Genomic DNA, 19,772 nt, shown 5'->3' on the forward strand with positions numbered 1-19,772 from the left:
TCTAGCAAATTTGATTTCTAACTGCCATGAGAATTCATTGCCCTGGTTAGTGTCTTTAACTACACAATACATTTGTCCAAAATTTCTTTTAAAAGTAGCCTTTAAATTATATATGTAAGTCTCTCAGTGCCCTTAAACAAAGCATATTTTTAGTGGTTGACCAAGTCTAATTGAACCCTAATTCTAATTATTGCAACCTGGTAATAACATAATAAAAGTATAGTAACAACAAAGTATTAACATGATAAGTTGTTAGTTAAACAATGCACATCATAATTGTAACCCTTTGTGCTATCAGAAACAAAAAAAAAATAGCTCCCAGTTTCAAAAAGGTTTGATCAGTATCCGGTATTGGTTTCAGTGACTACATGAGAGTTGAGTATTGCATGATAACAGTCTCAAAAAAGGGGTTTTGCATTCCTGCTCAATAGATTTTCTTACATTATCAACGGCTATGGACTTCTTCACAATGCCCAAATCCAATTTGGTCCTACAAGGGAGAAAAAAATTATTATACTATGCACAAATCGGCGATTAAATAAACCATGCAGGGGTCATCATAATTATTTCACCACATAGTGATTGAAATGTTTGACATAACCCTGTAAGATCCAGGTGTAGAAAAACATAAAATATAATTTTAAACCACTTAGATGGCGTTTAGAGATGCCTTTGGAGCAGAAAATAAAATGTTTCTGAACTCTTATGAGAATGTTGTAATATTACAACGCTGAGTCGATGAGGTCGCGGAATTTCTTGTCTGCTCATTTTATTTATCGTCAGAACATCCATCCACCCATGCATTATCTGCACCGCATACCCTCAGTAGGGTCGCGGGGGTGCTGGAGTCCATCCCAGTGAAAGTGAATCCAAACATAATACCCAAAGTCTATGAAAATGTAAAGAAAGTCAACAGAAAAACAACTTTTACCACTTTTTGGGAAAAAATGAAAATGTTGCAGTTTTACAATACTGGATCTTACAGTTTAAACATACAAAGACAAAAAGAAGATGAGTGATGCGCATGTACCTGCCCAGGAAGTCATCCTGGTCTGGATCTTTGTCATAAACCTCCACCTCCAGTTCCTGACCAGGCACTTCGTGGACTATCACCTGACATATGGAACGCACGAGCAAGGAAACGTACAAAGACAAACTGGTTGGAAAATGTCACAATGAATTAATACAAAATGAAACACTGATACCCTTGATGGAGTAATGCATTGGTGGACAAGCTAGAGGCTGTGGGCCACCTGCATCCTGTCTTGCTTGTTCATCCGGCCCACCAAACAAAAATGTTAAGAATGTATTGATAATATGTATAAAGTGGTCTGAAAAAAACCATGACTAATGTGTTGATTTGGTGCCACTCCTGTTCCCAATATTCAAATTGCAAGCTATTCATCAAATTTAATGAGAGAAAAAAACAATTCTGGGCTAGCCTTATTGCATTTTGATTATTTCAATAGGCATTATCAAATTTAGTGCTTGAAAAAGGGACATCATTTGTGTTTTAAAACCAATTTGATCAAATGGGTTATTTATGGCCCCAAAAAACAATAGTGCCACGCATTTGTAAATGTCTGTTTGTTTATTCATAAATGAATATATTTCCTGCTATTCTAAAAAGACTTTGTGCTGCCAATAAGACAAATGTTTTTCTTTGATAAAAGAATCTGTGTTTAAAATATAGTACAAGGCTAAAACACAGATATAAGTTAAGAAGTGTTTTACAAAAATACTTATTTGATCATTTAGTTAAAAAATATAGCCAAATAATACTACTTCCGGGTTTACTGCGTCACTTCCGGTTCTAGTTCGCTCGCACTATGGTTGACTGAAGATTGCGTGTCCAATCCGTCTTTATTCACAATGAAGGATTAACAATGCAGTAAGTTGCTCAAAGTGTTAAGTCGATGTAAAACTTATATTACTTATATTTCGGATGGATGGACAGTTTATGCACTTTATTTCATTGATCATACAGACACCTGGTCTCTATTCCCTGTGTTGTACCGCTGCAGATTTCACCATCCGGAGAAGGAAATTAAAGCCTCATTAACACGGCCCCTGTGGTCAAGGTCTTTCTTTGTTGGTTTAACTTAGTGTCATATTTATGATGCTACAGACTTATCTCCATTTTTGGGTCTTTTTTTAATGAATGAATAAATGTAATGTGCAAAAAAGACAAAGGAAAAAAGCCAGAAAATAGGGATATGTTTCTTTGAAAGTATGAGAAAAATTGGCTAGGCGTACATTATCTTTTTCCTAACGTATTACCAAGGTATCGGATTCAATACTGTATTGGTAAATACAAAAAAATAAACTTTTTTTTTTTTCTCTAGGGCCTTTTTGCAAATGTTTTAACCAAATGCGGCCCATGAATAAAAAGGTTTTCCCACCCCTGGGCTAATGAGTGAGCATCACATACAAAATGAGAAGATAACGTTCCTCACCTCATACATTTCCCCCCACTTGGGTGAGTCCGTGTTGTCGAAATGGTGGGAGGTGAACATCTGAGGGCCTACCCGTAAAATAGCGTACGGATCAGACAGGCCTGCCATGACTCCTTTCACATAGCTGTCCTTCGCCGCCAGATTCTGGGCCTCCACCAGGTGGATGCGCACCACACCCTGCAGGAGGAGAAAAGGCATCTTTAGAAAGGATGGAGTCTGACTATTGTGCTGGCATTAAGGCTGCAACTAACTATTTTAATCATTTAATCAGGTAATTTATCATTTTTTTCTAAAACTTAGCATGAAATTGATTAATTTATGTGGCAAATGATAATAAAAAATATTACGATTTGTACAATTAAAAATACATCTTTTATTGAACACACCGTGGATTCGTACAAAAATTAAGTAAAAATGCCCAATCTAAGACCAATTACCAGAAGCCACAGTGCTCGATCAGTAGAGACATAAATCCATAAAATACCCCAGTGTTATATAGCTAATATAGATGATACAGATTCAATTTTGGTAGGCTGCCAGGGCTTAATTGGTCCTGCCAGAGACTCATAAACCTGTCCATCCATCCATTATCTGCGCCGCTTATCCTCAGTAGGATCTCGGGGGTGCTGGAGCCCATCCCAGCTATATTCGGCCAATGGGCAAGGGACACCCGGTTGCCAGCCAGTCTCAGGGCACGGAGAGACATACAAGTCAATCGCTCATTCACAACTCGAGACAATTTGGACTGGCCAATTAACCTGACATGCATGTTTTTGGAATGTGGGAGGAAACCGGAGTGCCCGGGAAAACCCACGCAAGCACAGGGAGAACATGCAAACTCCGCACACGAAGATTCGATCCCATGACATCAAAACTGTGCCGCGGACGCGCTAACCACTCAGCCGCCTCATAAACTTGAATTGTTAAAAAAAAAAAAATGATATTGATATTTATAAATACTGTATATACAAATGCTAAGACATGGATAATATGATACTACGGTATTAATTTCTCCTTCACTGTTGCTTAGTTGTTGCACCATACTTGCAAAGATAACATTTGGTTGGTGCGGTATTTGTTCTGCCCCAGCTACATTCTTATTAAACAACTGGGTAAAATGCCTTGTGTTTTCCTTAAGGTGAACATTTTCCAACTCTCAGTGAAAAGGAAAAAGGTTTAGCACCGGTGTTCCCTCTAATTTTTCACGGGTTCACACAAAGTTGGTGAGCAACGCTTAAAACAACAGTGAGCAACGGCAATCCCAAGTGTGGCAACTAAGTCATTATCAAACATGTCCAAAACTTGACATCACGTTACATTTTGCTGAGTTTCCGGCAATGCAAAATTATTTTTCTCTTTTGAATGAATTGACTCATGTACTATTGCATAGGTTGTACGGCCTACAAACGTTGTTTGTTCTTACAATTCTTTCACAAGATATCCATTTCTTTTTATTTCCTGATACATTTTGTCGCATAATATTAGCATTTTGGGGGGCTTATTTAGTCGGTTGTAAGATACAGAACTGCACTTAATCACATTTTTAGTGGAAGTACAATATTGGCAACAAGATTCACTTGATATAATTGAAAATTATTTGAATGCAACACAAACTTTTTCTTCTTTTTTCCGTGTTTTTTTTCTACTTTTTTTTTAATTCCTAAAAAAAAAAAAAATATTGTGTTTATTTTTTCTGAGCGGTTACTTTTTTCTTTTTGTTCTCTATTTACTTTTTTCCTACATTTCTTTCTTTTCTGTTTTTCTGGCTTTTTTCTAAATTTTTCCTTCTTTTTTTCTCTTCCTTTTGTTTCTTTTTCTCTCAGATATTCACAACTTTTTCATTTTGGTATTTTTTTCTTTTTTGTTCTATTCCCCCCTTTCTTTAAGTCATTTTGTGCATACTTTTACATAATATTTGGTCATGTTGGGATTAAAGAAGCAAAAACAACCAGAAGAGCCATTTAGGACCCGAAAGAGCCGGTTCCTTTTAGTGAGCCGAGCCGAAGAAGCCGGTTCTCGACAAACTCTACTAACTTTACTCAACTGCGTTCTACTTCGACTCGACTTCAAAATCCCACATTTAAGACACAATGTCAGGGAAACCTGTGTATTTTTACCTTCATGCACTGTAACTTTGACATAAGTCGCTTCTTAATTAGTAATTTTGAGCCCTCATTTTTGTGCGCTGGCTAGATTTTCTTGTGCGCTGAGAATGTGCGAGCAGTGCGCAATTGCGCACACGCGCAGCTTAGAGGGAACACTGTTTAGCACCAAGCCTACCACACGGAAAACCTGCCCAGCGCCTTGTCGAACAACTGGTGTTTTCAACAGAGTGTAAAAACAAGGCGCTGCCGATGCAAGCTATTAGAGAAGTTCAACCAGAGCAGCTTTGGTGGACACAGGCCCTAACTGTAGCTCATTAATTATTCCACGTTACAATAACCTCTTGTAAACCATCGAAGAGGAATTGTTATCCTGCCAGAGATTCATAAAATAATCTGTACTGCTATTTAAACTGTAATTTTCCAAATTACTGAAATTAGTAATAAATTTAATTAAATATTTGAAGACATTTATCATGTCATTGCTCAACCAAATCGGTGTTCGACCAAAAAATTTGCGCAAAAAAATGTTTCGATGCTCGACACGGAATTCGGTGCCCAACTGAAAATGGCCGAGTCAAAAGGAGTAGGGCGAGATGCACTCGGTGGCGCAAGTTGGCCTAGCTTTAGCGCTACTTCTATCCAAACCGTCAATGAGTGAAGGGGTACGTCATTTTTAAAGTTCGTTTTTTCACCCAGATACAGCTGTAGCAAACCGTGTAGTAAACATTTTTAATGACAATGTCATGTGTCGCATTTTAGAATAATAGTCCAAAAGAGGAAGCAGCAGCTGACAATGGACAGGTTTTCTTATTAAAAGAGAAGAGGAAGGCTAAGCAGTAACCTTCCCACACCCATTCTGAATGCCATCACACCATTGTTCAAAGGTATGTAACCGATACAAAATAGTTTTTATTTCTTGTTTTTTATGTTTATGATATATTATGTATATATTTATAGTCTTTAATGTTTTTTCTATACACGTTTTCTCAATATTTTAGGTATTTTTTTATGGGTGGAATGGATTAAAATACTTACTTACTTACTTATGGGAAAAAACATTTCAGTACTCAACCAAATCAGGACTCAGCCAACAACCAGGAACGCGTTATGGTTGAGGACAGAGATACCACTGTATCTGTGATTTGGTCTGTTTTTTTTTTTTTTGCATCCTGTCCCATTCACCAGGCGTCATGTTTCTCAGCAGTTTGAAATCAAACAGTTTTAACAACTGCAGTTTGTCGTTTTTAATCTTTTAACAACTTATGTTTGTTCTTCGGATTGCAGGCATTTAATGTCCAATACTTTTGTCAAGCACGGTGTGGCATAAAACTCAAACTCTCTTTTATACGTGTATAAAATGTACAGTGAATGTCATTAAAACCCTTTGGGTTTGAATGTTACTTGAATCTTTTTGATCAACAGTTCTCTTTAAATGTTCATGCATCACAGAGCTACTGCCATGATATGCCAGGTCTAATTTGCTTACTTTGCAAGTAGTCTTTTTGCTTGTTGTATCAAGGCTAAAGACCTCCAAAACGTAAGAGGTTTTGGTACACGTACTTGATGTTGAAGGGCATAGATGCTAATGAACATGAAAGACTATCAGCAGAGATTATAATCTTGTAAAATTCCTAACTGTTGGAAAGTAATTTCTGCCAGCAACAGTTGACATTGCAAACTATCGTCAACTTTTTCTAGTATCGATTTTTGTCCACAGTGATGACAAATCAATGCAGCCCTAGTGGGTGTTGCATTCTTACCCTGGGCAAAGGGGAGCGAAGTTGCGCCACGTGCAGGTTGGGAACGAGCGGCACCACCAGACGGTTGGGAAGCACCAAGAAGGAGGCAATGGCATCCATGATCATGCTGTCAGACATTACACTGAGGACAAAGATTGAGAACTAGTATTAGCACAATATCATCAGAATATACCAGAGGTACCATAAATTACAGACTACAAGACGCTCCTTTTTGTCTACATTTTACACACTGCGGCTTATGATACGATGCGGCTTATTCCTTTTTTCTTTTTTTTTCCACCACATGGCGGATGGTCAATATTAATTTGACATTGACATATACCGTAAATTCCAGACTATAAGCCGCTACTTTTTTCCCTAACTTTCAACCCTGCGGCTTATTCAGTGATGCGGCCAATTTATGTAATTTTTCTAACGGCCGCTAGCGGCGCTCGAGTGTTGCTACCATTAACTGCCCTGTCAGAGCTATATTATTATTATTAAAGCTTTGAAAACTCTCTCGGTGTACCGTCTTTCTTTGTAAATAAGTGTAACCCATGTATAATATGTATTTGCAACTGTATATTTTTGTAATGTATTTATTTGTATTTATTTTAGACACTTATTCTGATATGTTTTGCACGGGTGAACGAAAAATGAGGGGCGGAACAAACGCGGGGTGCCGAGTTTAAGTGGGGACCGCTAAAGGTGAGGGACAGACAAGGAAAGAAGAGGGGGTAAAAAGTTGGTTAAAGAAAAAGGAGTTGCGTGAGTAAATGTGTTCATCGGATATATTTTTCCCACCCTTACCTTTGGAAATATACTTTTTTCCTTGGATTTCTTTCAACGGGACCTGGACTCTGCAGGTCTGCATCAAACGTTAAGTACCGGTATCATTTTCCGTTCATTTTACCGGCTGTGTTTTTTTAACTGTGGAATTTAATGAAGGACATTTAGTTTCAATCGCGGGACTTGAAGTCAGGTTTGGGTTAATTTTGTGTTTGTGTTACATGTTTAAATGTGGGCGCATGCGGCTTATATACAGGTGCGGCTTGTGTATGTACAAAAACAGTTTTCCTCTTAAAATGTGGTGGGTGCGGCTTATAATCAGGTGCGCTTTATAGTCCGGAATTTACGGTAAACAGGAGTTCCGTACTGACTAATTATACATGCCAACACTACTTACTAAGTGTGAAGCACATTGTAAAGCGCTTTGGGAGGTCTTCATTGACATGAAAAGTGCCATATAAATGCAGACCATTTACCATTTAGACTATAACTATCTGGCTCACAGTAATCAGACACAATTTTCAGCCCGATAATACAAATCTATACAAGACGCGAAACCTAACCACAGCTACAGCGTTGGCTTAAATTAGAAATTAGCTAACTGTGTTGTTAGCATGTCATTGTTGTTATTTTCAAGTCAAAATCATGTAAACAATTTGTGGTTATCCAACCATAACTCACTTCAGTCCAGGAATATCCAACAAATTAGTCAATCCAGTCCAGTTGATATCCAGGTTCTGGAATGATATGAACACATTTAAACAAATATGGTCTCTCTATCAACAATAGCAGACATTCAATAGGATCAGCTTACGGGTCTGCGAATGAAGAACATGGTGACAGCGCCCACGATTGGAACATCTCCTATTAGTGGTTCCAGGATGACTCGCATCATCCCATTCAACTATTGAGAAAAAACACGCGGTTATTCATATTAACATATTTTATTTCACAAGGCCATAACAACTCACTTGTATCCCCTTGACTCCAGCTTTGCAGAAGTATCGCTTGACTTCCACGTTGATCTCCACATTGCCGACATAGCTAAGAAGAACACGTCACCCATTTTTAAAACATGTGGTACAGGATTGCCAGAAAAAAAGATAAAACGTTTTACCTGATATAGACATCAAGCAGGACTTGTCCTTTGTCATTCTCCGTGTGAGCTTTTATCCCGACCACCTTCATGGCCTGCAGCAAAACAGAATCGAGTTACCACCAAGTAATTACAAGCGTCGAAGCAAAAATATGAATCTTCATAATAATTGACGTCACCTTGTCGCCCATGTCGACTTTGGTGAAGCTGAGCGTCTGCAGGTGGCTGCTTGAGGCTCGGATTGAGGGAGCGATGGTCTCCACCAGGAGCTTCTCCAGGTACTGGCCAACAAAGGGCCATACCTGCTGCAGCACCTAGAACAGATCTTAAAAATGTTATCTTTTAAGAACTTCATTAAATGTGCACAGCTGAAGTTTATTTATAATTGCTTGCATTAACAGGCCCCACGAGTTCTTAGTGAGAGCATAGTTACCCTCAGGGCTGTAGGCTCCAGAACCAGAGGAGTTTAAAGTGGAAACTGTGAAGTCCTGAGGCGGAAAATTACTTATGGACAATCAGCTTTCACTGTACAAGACACTAAAGCCTGAAACTGTTTACCCCCTGAACTAAAGGAAGAGACAAATTTGGCCCTTTTTAAAAATGAACTTAAAGACTTTTTAATCAGAGGTCAGATATGTGACCACCTGTAGCCTTTGCAATTATGAAAATTTACATTTTATGTATGTTTTTTCTGTAAAAGCCTTTCTAAGGACAGACATTGAGGATTAGCCTTGGCTAAAATGTTACTGTATGTGACATAAGTGTCATGGTTGCCATGGCGCCAACTTGGCCGCGCCCGTGTGCGTCACGGTTGCCGTGGTGCCCAATTGGCCCTGCCCGTGTGTGTCACGGTTGCCATGGTGCCCAATTGGCCCCGCCCGTGTTGTGCCAGCTGCGGCTCGTTTGGAGATGGACTTTCTGTGTATATAAAGCTCAGCGCTCTCTTGCTTCAGTGTCAGCCCGTCAACGAACTTCTGCCCCACAAGACGTGGGTTTTGTCCTGTTTTCCTGTGATATCTGCAGTCCGGTATTGTTCCCGTTTATTTTTGTACTGTTTAATTTCGGGTTCCAGTTTTGTTTTCCGTCTATTCTTGTCCTGTTGGTTAGTTTCTCCAGTTTTGGTTCCCGTCTAGTTTCTCCTGTTTATTTTCGTTACTGTGATTCGTTATCAATCTCGTCGGTCTCTGGCGTCCTGTCCTTCCATGCCAGACTGACTTCCTAACATGCATGACTCCCATAAAATAAATAGCTTGTTTGAAAACGTCACGCAATTGGGTCCTGTATCTGTTCTGGTTCTGACAATAAGTTTATGGCGCATACTTGTCCCTTTTCAAATAAACGATACTTGATAAGTGTGAATGTTAAATGTTGTTATGTTATTTGACTGAGCACTGGGTGAAAGTAATGGCATGTTTTTTTGTTTAAATAATAATGATAATATATCGAAAATGGGCAATTTGCTTGGCACACTAAACAAGGTCTCATGGTACACTGGTTGAAAAACACCTCTATAGACAAGAACTCAGTGTGGATAATCAAACCAGTCACTAAAATAAAATGTACATTATGTAACGTTTCACTTTGTGATAAAAGAGCAGCTGACGCTTTATCACGAACAACAGGGCCATTTCTGTTCTTGTTTTTTTCATTGATGATAACTGTTGCCATGAAAGCACATTCTCGTCCCACGGGGGGAAAAAAATGAGAAGCAAGCGCAACAGTCTCCTGTGTGACTTTCTCTACGGTTGGCAACAACTGGCATGGAGGATGAGTCACGCTCATGTGGAAGCCTCCATGTTGTCACACCAGCCGAGACTCAAACTTTGTCTGCCTTGAACATCTTGTGATCTTATTTCAGCGGTTGCATGTTCTTTTTCTCAGATTCTAAAGTCCAAATAGGGGGTGGGGGGCGCTTGGACAAAGACAGCTGTTTCTGTTTCTTTATGGAGAGTGGGGGGCGCTACTCCTCCCCCTTCCTGTACGCAAGCCCACAGTGGAAATTTTGAGTGGGTGGACTGGCGGCAGCGTGGCAGTGTTTGTATGAAGGACAGATCCTGCCAAATGAAGAAATAATTGTGTACAAAATACACTACAAAACACCCATGACAAAATACCCAACGAGATACTTAAGAAATACCCAGGAAAATACCTAACTAAATACCTGGAAAAATACCTGCCAAAATACGCAACTATCTTCACAAGAAGATACTTAACAAAAAACACGAAAAAATATCAAACAAAATATACATCAAAATACAAAGCAAAATATACAACAAAATGCAGGAGAAAATACCTTACAAAATACACGACAAAATACAAAACAAAATAGCCAACAAACTTCACAAAAATGGATGACAAAATACCCCAAAAAATACACAGTAAAATACTTAACAAAGTACTTGAGAAAATATCCGACAGGATACCGAAAAAATCCCGACAAAATACACGAGAAAATACTAAACACTAAACAAAATATCTAACAAAACACCCCAAAAATGCAGAACAAAATACACAATGAAATACTTGACACAGTACGGCAGAAAATACCCCACAAAGTACCAGAGAAAACCACGGCAAAATACACAACAAAAAACAGAACAAAAATACCCGAGAAAATACTCGACAAAATAATCCAAAAACATACATCACAAAGTTACACTCCAAAATCCACAAAAAAATTAAAACTGATGTAAAAAAAAATCAAAAAATGCACGACACAGTACACAACAAAATAAACGACAAAATAAACAACAAAATACCTGACAAAATGTTCCATTAAATACACAAAAAAATTGCCTGACTAATAAACCTGACAAAATACCAGACTAAGTACACGGAAAAATACATGTCAAAATACATTTTTAAAAAATCACGACCGAATAACCGACAAAATAAAAACGAAATGAATAAATGACAAAATGCATGAATAAATAAATTGCATGCATGCCATATATTTCATTATCGCATGATGTATTTATGTATCCATTTATTTCTGTAGCATATATTTCTTTGATTTGCATTTATTTCTACATGTATTTTTACATATGGCAGGATCGATCCTCTACATTTCTAACACGGACTGTTCGGCTGCACAATGGCGGCGGCAGCCGTAAGCAAGGCATCAGTCAGCACGGCAGCTGCGTTGGGATCATGAATGCTATTAACAAAGGGATTATTTTTACCTTGTTCAGCCATTCCACTTTTTCAACGTCCGGGAAATTGACCTGTGATGAAAACAAAAAAGTACATCATTCGATTAAAGTTGTCTTTAATCTCATTAATAACGTACAGTACGTCATTTACGGCAAAATTAGACCTGGCACTCTAGAATTAACATGTTAAAAAAAGCCTTAAAAAAACAAAAAGAAAAGATTATAAAACAAAGAGGCAATATTCACAAGGAAGTGTTTGTAGACCGGCCTAAGTGCATCAGAAAAAATGGGCAATGAGCATATGCTGGCCATGGTCGTAAAATTGGGTGGACGTAAATCGAATAGGTCAAAATTAAAATGTTATCTCTTTTTGTTCCTGTTTTTGCTTACTTTAGTAGGACATATTACAAGCGACTAATAACAAGTAGAATTATGTGAAACTGTGTTTCCTATACTATCGAAAGTCTGAGGCGCGATGCCAGAGTCTAATTGGTCACCGCCAGGGTTTCATATATACTGTACATGTGTGCAAATTTCATCAAAATAACCTTAAGAAATCTCATTAGTTCGGAAGCCACATGTTTTGCTCGCTGTCTAGCTTTTTTTGGTCCTCTCACTCGCTTTTGGGTTAATTGGTTAATAAGCTTGTTTTTGTCCGCTGAGCAGAGGAAGAAGGGTTAGGAGGGTGGGCCGCAGAAGGACATTGAGCAGAGGATTGGTGCTGTCACGGGACCGGACCAGATCAGAGGCAGGAGGCAGAAAGGGGGGAACTCATTCGCGTTAACGATCAGTTACTTTTATTAAGGAAATAAAAGTCGTCCAACACTCAGGGACAAAAACAAAAACAGGCTTACAGGCAAACAGGAACTCAGACTAGGAATACTCACAAAACAGGCTTTTACTCAGAACGGGCAAGTACAGGTTTCCTCAAGTCAAACAGAACAGAATAATGCAAAGTAATGCAATGAACCCGCAACCGGCAATCCCCAAAACCTGCCCTTAAGAAGCACACGGCGACCATGCTGGACATGACAGGTGCAAGAGAGAGATTGCAATACGGAGGACAAAAAGAAGGAAAATAAATTTAAGAAGTGAGCCTAAGCGGTAAAATGATCCTTATTTGGACTCATTTTAATTACAATAATGGCTCCAAAACAATGTGCCAAAAAATAACACTGTTATGTAACGGCTTTATTTATAACGATGTTATTCCCAACACTGCTGATATTTAATATTGTAATTTACTAAGTCGCTGATATGAGTATTAAATTTGATGACATTCAAAATCCATATCCTTGATTTGGTCTGTTTACTTGCCAATATGTTTTAAAATAGTACAGCAGTGGGACAACACTAGTGATTTTTAGTGTAGTTAGATGATGACAGGTATAGATGTTTTGCCATAAACTCTTGTCTCTTACCATACTTTGTGGGTGTGTTATTGCCTTTCATAACTAGTGAATGTAGGGACACACGTTCATCATTCATCATTGAAAAGAATGCTCCAGATCGATGCATTTCAATATAAAATGTAGCCAATTTTCATCCGGGGCTGGGGCGCACAAGGCACAGCCCCTGAGAGTGACTCCGGACGCCCCTGGACTGTTCACCCACCGGGTTGTCACAAAATTCCATGGGAAACTGTCATGACTACTGATGCGAGGCAGCTGATTGGCTCCCTGCTACTTTTTAAACCCCCCGGTTCCCGGTTACCAGCGTCAGACATTCTGTGACCCTCATCTCCTGCTTAGCCAGCCCTCAGACTCTGAATCCCTCCTGTTTTTGGCTCTTGTATGTTTCCCGGCTTCTACCCGTTTCTGTTTGACCACGTCTCTGCTCCTCCGTCCCGGCAACCGACCTATTTTCCCGCCTTCGACACCGCCATCGCCCGCCACAGAAGTGCCACTTCTGCGTTACGAGCAATCTGCTCCCCGCGACCGACGATCACTGGATCGTGGGTTCCAACCTTTACCTCCTTCTCAATAAAAGAAAGAGAAACAAACGCAATCGGGTCCTGTCTCTGTTTCTGGTTCCTGACAGGAAACACTATTATCTGCAATGTTATTTTGTGTATTCTCCAAAAATCTATAAAATTGACAAAACGTGTTTTGATGTGGTTTAGTCTTTATTCGTACCAATCGAACGATTAATATGTAAGTTATCAAATAAAGTCAATGGGAGTTCAACCTTTTGTGTTCATGATACTATTTTTGACATGTTAACAAGAATTAGAATACAAATGGTCTGTATTGTCATTAATAACAACATAAGAGTACATTTTTTTACAAATAGATTAGACGTGGCACGCTGAGAAAAACATGCAATCTATCTAGCTATCTACCCTGGTCATATCCCTCGAGAGGGGTCACCGACGGCATGACAAACACGTACACAAAAACAAAGAAAAGAAAAAGGAAAAAAAGTAGCAAAAAAAAAAATGACCATGGCCAACCCAAATGCCCAAACAAGTTAAACACCTTGGCACCCAAGTTGGTCAAAACTTCGCCTCTCCGGATAAAACGGGTCAGAAGCGGCCATGTCACTCGGGTCAGGGTGACAGCTTTCACTGGTTTACCCCTGCCGCATCATACAGGTGCCCTGCCCATCCCTTAGAACGCGTCCAAACATCCCACTATCCTTTTACAACACCTCTCCGCTCAATCCTATCACCAACAAGAGCTCTAGCTTCCACTAGATTTAGACCTCTTTCATGCAGTGCACTCAAAACACCATCCATCCACGTCAATCGCAGCCTTCCTATTGGTCCATTTACATTCACATTTGCCCTGTAGATCCTCTTCAGCATTCGCTCCTCATGCAAAACATGCAATAGAAGCCCTAAAAGAAAACCACTAGATATGTTTGTGGTGATTATGACTTACTAACGTTCAAAGGTTTGGAGTCTCTTAAAAATTATTATTTTTGAAGGAAAATATATATATTTTTTTCAATAAAAAAAACACTTACATAACAGAAATACATCTCTTACATTTTTAACGTGGTAAATGACTGTTTTGGCTGCAGATGTCAGCTTTTTAATAAAATATCTACATAGTTGTATGGAGCCCCATTTCCAGCAACCAGCAGCCCAGTGTTCTTATAGTACATTGTGTTTGCTAATTGTATTAGAAGGCTAACAGAGGATTACAAAACCTTTGTGTATCGAAGTTAGCACAGTTGGAAACAGTTTAGCAGGTTAGAAAAGCTATAAAACTGACCTTCCTTTGAGTTAGGCGAGTATCTGGAGGATGACATTGATGCTCTACTTTCAACTTTCAGAATGGACCCAAAAAAAGAAATCTTGTGTGAAACCAGCCCCTCTATTCTTTTTCTAGGAAATAAAGGCTTTCCAGGCAACATATTGCCAAGAAACTGAAGATTCCCTACAAAAGTGTGTACTACTCCCTTCGGAGAACAACACAAACAGTCTCTTACCAAAGTAGAAAGACAAAATGGATATGGAATGTTTTAGCAAAGTGTTCATTTGCAAGCTCTCGAGATTGCACAGGCCAAGAACTATAAAGGGTTCACTGCTTCCACAGGTTGGTGTATACATTTTTATTCTATTTATTTTATCTTAGGGCTATTTTTCAGCAGTTTTTAGTGGTTGTATTGATAGACCAGGGTTGTCAAACCCGTTTACACTTGGGGGCCACACAATAGAACAAACATTTCTTTGGGGCCGGACTAGTAGATTAGTGGGAAAGAAAAAGGGAGATAAAGAAATAAGAGAAAGAGAGGGGGAGATAAATGGAGAGGGTGTGGTACAAGGAAAAAGAGAAAGGGGGAAAGAGAGAAAGGAGAAAGAGAAAAGAGAGAGAGCATGGGAGAAACAAAAGAGGTACAAATAGAAATTGTGAGAGAAGGGGAAAGAGAGAGAAAGAAACAAATCCAAAGAGAAAGAGAGAAAGAGAGAAGGGGAAAGTAAGAGAGTGAGAGAGAGAAAGAGAGAAAAGAGAGAGAAAAGAGAGAGAAAATAGAGAAATGAGAGGGAAAAGGAAAAAGGGAAGACAGGGCAAAAGATGGTAAAAAGACACAGAGAAAGAGACAAAGAGGAACGAAGAAAGAAAAAGAGAGACAGAAAGAGTGAAAGAGAGAGGGATAGAGCACGAGAGGAAATGCGAGAAAGAGAGAGGGAGAGAGAGACTAAAGGAGAGAGAGAGAGAGACCAAGATAGAGGGAGAGAGAAAGAAATACAAGTACAGCATTTGCGAGAGGCACCCGGCTTTGGCAAAATCAAGTGTACATATTTCAACCTGCAGCTTGTTTTTCTCTTGCGCTTCCCTCAGTGTTGGCGCCTGTTTGACATCCCTGCTCGAGACGGTAATTTGTTACTAGATAGTTACTTTCAGAGTAACGCAACTTTTGAGTGTCAGTAATATGGGGGTAACTCAATTACTTTGAAGGAAAGTAACTAGTTACTGTAACTCATTGCTATTTTTCAGTGACTCGCTGAACACTAATAACTTTTAATAAGTTCATCCATAACATCAAATAGAGTGGACATATTTTGCTCAGAACTTCTTTGACACTAAGAAGCGTCGTACTGCGCATGTCCAGTTTCTTATATACTTGATGCATTTTGTCTGTTTGCCAACAGCATCGTGGCAACGCACTCAGACAGTAGCAGACCTGGTGCATCCACAGGGACTTCAGTGGGCTGGGTGTGGCCTCACACTACTTGTGCATGTCCATTTTTTAGCCCTTTGAGACTGGGATGAACTTCAAATGTTGTGCATGGCAAATAAACCACTGCTGCAAAGCAGCAAACGTGAAAATGTGAGAAGATTTCACTGCGTTTGGTGCAAAACGCAAATGGGACACGTCTTACCCACGCAGGCAGATCTCGCTTGATTTTGGACATGCTCAAGCTTCCGATCTGTTCGGCGCCGAACAGCTGCATGGCCGATCGGAGCCGTTCTTCTTTGGCTTCTCGGGCGTGCTTCCATCCCGTGTACACCATCATGCCGCAAACGAGGAGCCCGGTGCTCACTCGGTAGTAACCGGCCAGGTAGACGGGGAGCAAAGCGCTGAGACATTTCCCGAAAGTCCACAGCACCGCCACGGCGTTGATCCCTTTAGCCCGAGGAGGAGGCTGCTCTCCGTACGGGATCGATCCCGCGGTCATCTCGGCCTCTTCGGGGCCTGAATCTTCAGCCACTTTCAGATCTGATTTCTCGCTCTCCATCGCACTTTAAGTCTTTGAAATAAGCGCTTTAATGTAGCCTACTCGCGTAAAGGGTACGTCTTTAAAGTGACATTTAAGCGAGCCTTCAAGTAAAAGTAGTCAAGTACCTATTCAAGGATCCTCGTTTATGACTGCATGTTTAATTCGATTGCTAGATCCGTCTGGTGGATGCGGTTTTTGCGGTTGAGTTTGCTCAAGTGGTTCGGGATCTCGGGAGTCTTGCTGCTGCTTCTTCTTTTTTTCCTTCTCCAGTCCCGTTATCGAAGCGAAAACACGCCCACCGCGCCGGAACCAAATATGCATCCTTCAGCGAAGCAACTGGACAAACCCCGACTACTGGGCCGAACTACTGCTGCAAACCACTTTACTCTTGCTAAAAGCAATATGCATAAATAAACGTTCTTCGAGCGTTTGACAGTTTGTTTTTTAATTTTGTCTTTAATGCATTTAGTTTGGGGGGCAGCAGTCAAGTAAGTAAAGTGATCAAACCAGCACTCCATTATAGTTGTTAATCCACGCGGATATCACGCAAGCAAGTTTATACAAAGCGACTCCACCCTTTAAACGAAAGAATGCATTGCTCCTGGTAGAGACTTTGTGGGGGGCTGTACGTTAATAACAGCCGTCCAAGACACCGCCCCAATGTTATTCAAATCGAATAAAACACACACAAATCCCGTTATTCACAGCCCACACAAATAAGATTTCATCCAAACATATTTTTAAAAGTAACTGCGTCAGTAAACTGATAGAGAAACCAGTTCCTCTGCTGCCCTCTAGCGGGTAAAACGCGTTTAGTCAGATTTCAATCCGTAAAATCAACGCTGAACGAGCTATGTTATATTAAAATATATAAATCAACAAAAAATGTCATGTATTACTCATTGGCAAAGAAAAAGTATCCTACGTATTGTCAGTGCGCTGGATTGTAAACTAAAGATGAACTTTACTCACGGGTGCCATCTCCTGTCTTAAATTATAATTGCAACCTCCGTTCAGCTCCTTATAATGTGCGTGCAAAGATCCTACGAGCATTTCTTTGTTGCGCATAAACTTTCATCTTTCCTGGGCTTTGGGTTGGTGTTTGGACTGTACTTGAAGGCCATATAGAAACAAAAAACAGTGTGAATTAGAAGAAATCGCACTTGAGAAGACAGAGCTATGCCCTTGCACAATAGTATTTCCCTTTACACATTGGTTAACTGCTGTTAAAAGTGTCGATAAAAATTGTTCAAACCTCATATTGTTAAGATATAATATCATGAAAATGTGAATGTATTTAATTGCTGTTAAAAGTGTCGATAAAAACTCTTATTGTTGGGATATAATGAAATTGTGTGTTTAATTGCTGTTAAAAATGTCGGAAAAAATGTTAAAACGTCATATTGTCAGATATAACGAAATTGTGAATATGCTTAGTTGCTGTTAAAATTGTCGAGAAAAAATGTTCAAACCTCACAATGTTTGCTGTTAATAGTGTCAATAAAATTGTTCAAACAAAAAAAAAAAAAACCCGAATAGTCCCTACCCCTAATATGAGGGTTCCTACACCCTTTTCATGGCCAAATTCAGGCATTTTAAAAGACTTTCATAGCCAATTTTCCAATTTATCCAGTACTATTATAAGAAGAAATCCAGTGTAAACGATGTATAACGCAGCGCCACAAATATAACTGTGATTTACATATTCTATTTTTCATCTTGCATGTGAGTTCGTAAAGAGAATTTTTAGCTCTTGGGTATATCGCAAATCTATTTGTTTTTGGGACAAATATCCTCCATGTAGGTGTTAGGGAAAATACAGTTACTTACATTTTCAGTTGCAGGAAGTTCTTCCCATTACGATTTAACACTGGGAAACGTTGCCTTAATAATCTGAATGGCCCATAATTGAAACTGAATCCTTGAACTAATAGATTTCATAGTGCCCTGTTTGGGTATAGCATGCTCCTGTCTTCTTGGGCGCAACTCGTAGGGGGCAATGACTTTCCATAGGAAAATGCCGTATAAATGAATGCCATTTGCTGTTAATCACAAGGGAAGAACAAATGTAATGGCAAAGCGGATGCACCAGACAAGCGTTGAAGTCATTTTTATGCAGACTTTAGGAACATGGCAACAATTGCAAGCATTTACAAGCACTTCCCCAAAATGCAGGCAATATTAAAGCTTTCATCTTTCAAAGATATCAAGCGCTCATGTTTTGCCAAGAGGAAAATAAAATAGGTGCAGTGGGAAATGATAAGCATAAGAGCTCTTTGAACTCAGTTGGGCATTGTCAACAAATACTTAATATTTATATGAATTAAAATATATATGTATTTTGATAAATATCTTAAAGATTAATATATCAAGATTTTGTGTTTGGGTATCATATGCTATACGAGTCACTAGCAATAGCAATATCATCATTATTATAAGTATAAAATGTTTTACAAAGTTGTTGTTCCTCCTAAAAGATTTACGCTGGGTATACACTGCTATAGTAGAAACAGTATTATAAGTTTGAAATGCAAGTTCTGTTTTTTTGTTTTGGTTCGGTTCTTCCCTGCAAGTAAAAAAAATGTAACAGGGGACTTAAAGCCTTTGGCTTAAGCTGGTTCGCGCCTCGACCGAGACATACCTAATTGGTATAATGGCGGCGCCCTCTGGCTGCGGCTGCATCGACTCGCTACAACGGGTCAGGTGTATCGACATTTCGTTCTGTGTACATTGTTACAAAGAATGACAATACAAAGGAAATTATTATTATTATTATTATTAAGCCTACTCCCTTTGGGCACATACTTATGTATAAATTATTGCATTGTTCAGCTGTTTTTTGTTTTGTGCAAATATTTTGTGGATCGCTTTTGTTCATAACTGGTCAATATTTTTTTTTTGTTTTTCTGGTGCTGTACCCAAATAAATAAACTTCATTAGGCCCCTCAGACATTAGACAGAAGACTTGGGCTGACTCGCGAAGTTGCTTTGACTTGTCCTTGCTTTGGCATTCTTCTTATCTAAAAGCACTTTTGCACACATTATCTAGTTTGAACCCGTTGAGTCACACAAAGTCCCATTGAGGCTAGTATTTCACTCCCTTCCTGACATCCAGTAGATAGTGAGACATTTTGCAGTCTCCTGGTTCTTATTTCTAGTATACAGGCATTTAAGATCAAAGAGCCGGGCTGAGGTTCAACCTTTTACATTCACTCATTTAATTATTTAACCTTCAACTTAAATAAAGACACCTCAAAAGACGCAC

The 19,772-nt window shown here is 39.2% G+C and overlaps 1 protein-coding gene across 1 annotated transcript in view; it reads right to left on the reverse strand.

Annotated features, from left to right (window-relative positions):
* Positions 1-16,776, reverse strand: part of esyt1b (extended synaptotagmin-like protein 1b) — a 42,470-nt gene extending 25,694 nt beyond the window's left edge. Inside the window, 11 exon segments of the mRNA XM_088337358.1 lie at positions 442-490; positions 1,031-1,113; positions 2,457-2,633; positions 6,322-6,442; positions 7,771-7,826; positions 7,904-7,993; positions 8,061-8,133; positions 8,207-8,280; positions 8,365-8,499; positions 11,368-11,409; positions 16,169-16,776. Of these exon segments, the coding sequence (XP_088193484.1) occupies positions 442-490; positions 1,031-1,113; positions 2,457-2,633; positions 6,322-6,442; positions 7,771-7,826; positions 7,904-7,993; positions 8,061-8,133; positions 8,207-8,280; positions 8,365-8,499; positions 11,368-11,409; positions 16,169-16,525 (1,257 nt within the window). The 5' untranslated portion in view covers positions 16,526-16,776.
* Between the last annotated feature and the right edge of the window lie 2,996 nt (positions 16,777-19,772).

Source organism: Urocampus carinirostris, chromosome 6 (assembly GCF_059441175.1).
Source record: "Urocampus carinirostris isolate Australia breed hairy pipefish chromosome 6, RoL_Ucar_1.0, whole genome shotgun sequence".
Taxonomy (NCBI): domain Eukaryota; kingdom Metazoa; phylum Chordata; class Actinopteri; order Syngnathiformes; family Syngnathidae; genus Urocampus; species Urocampus carinirostris.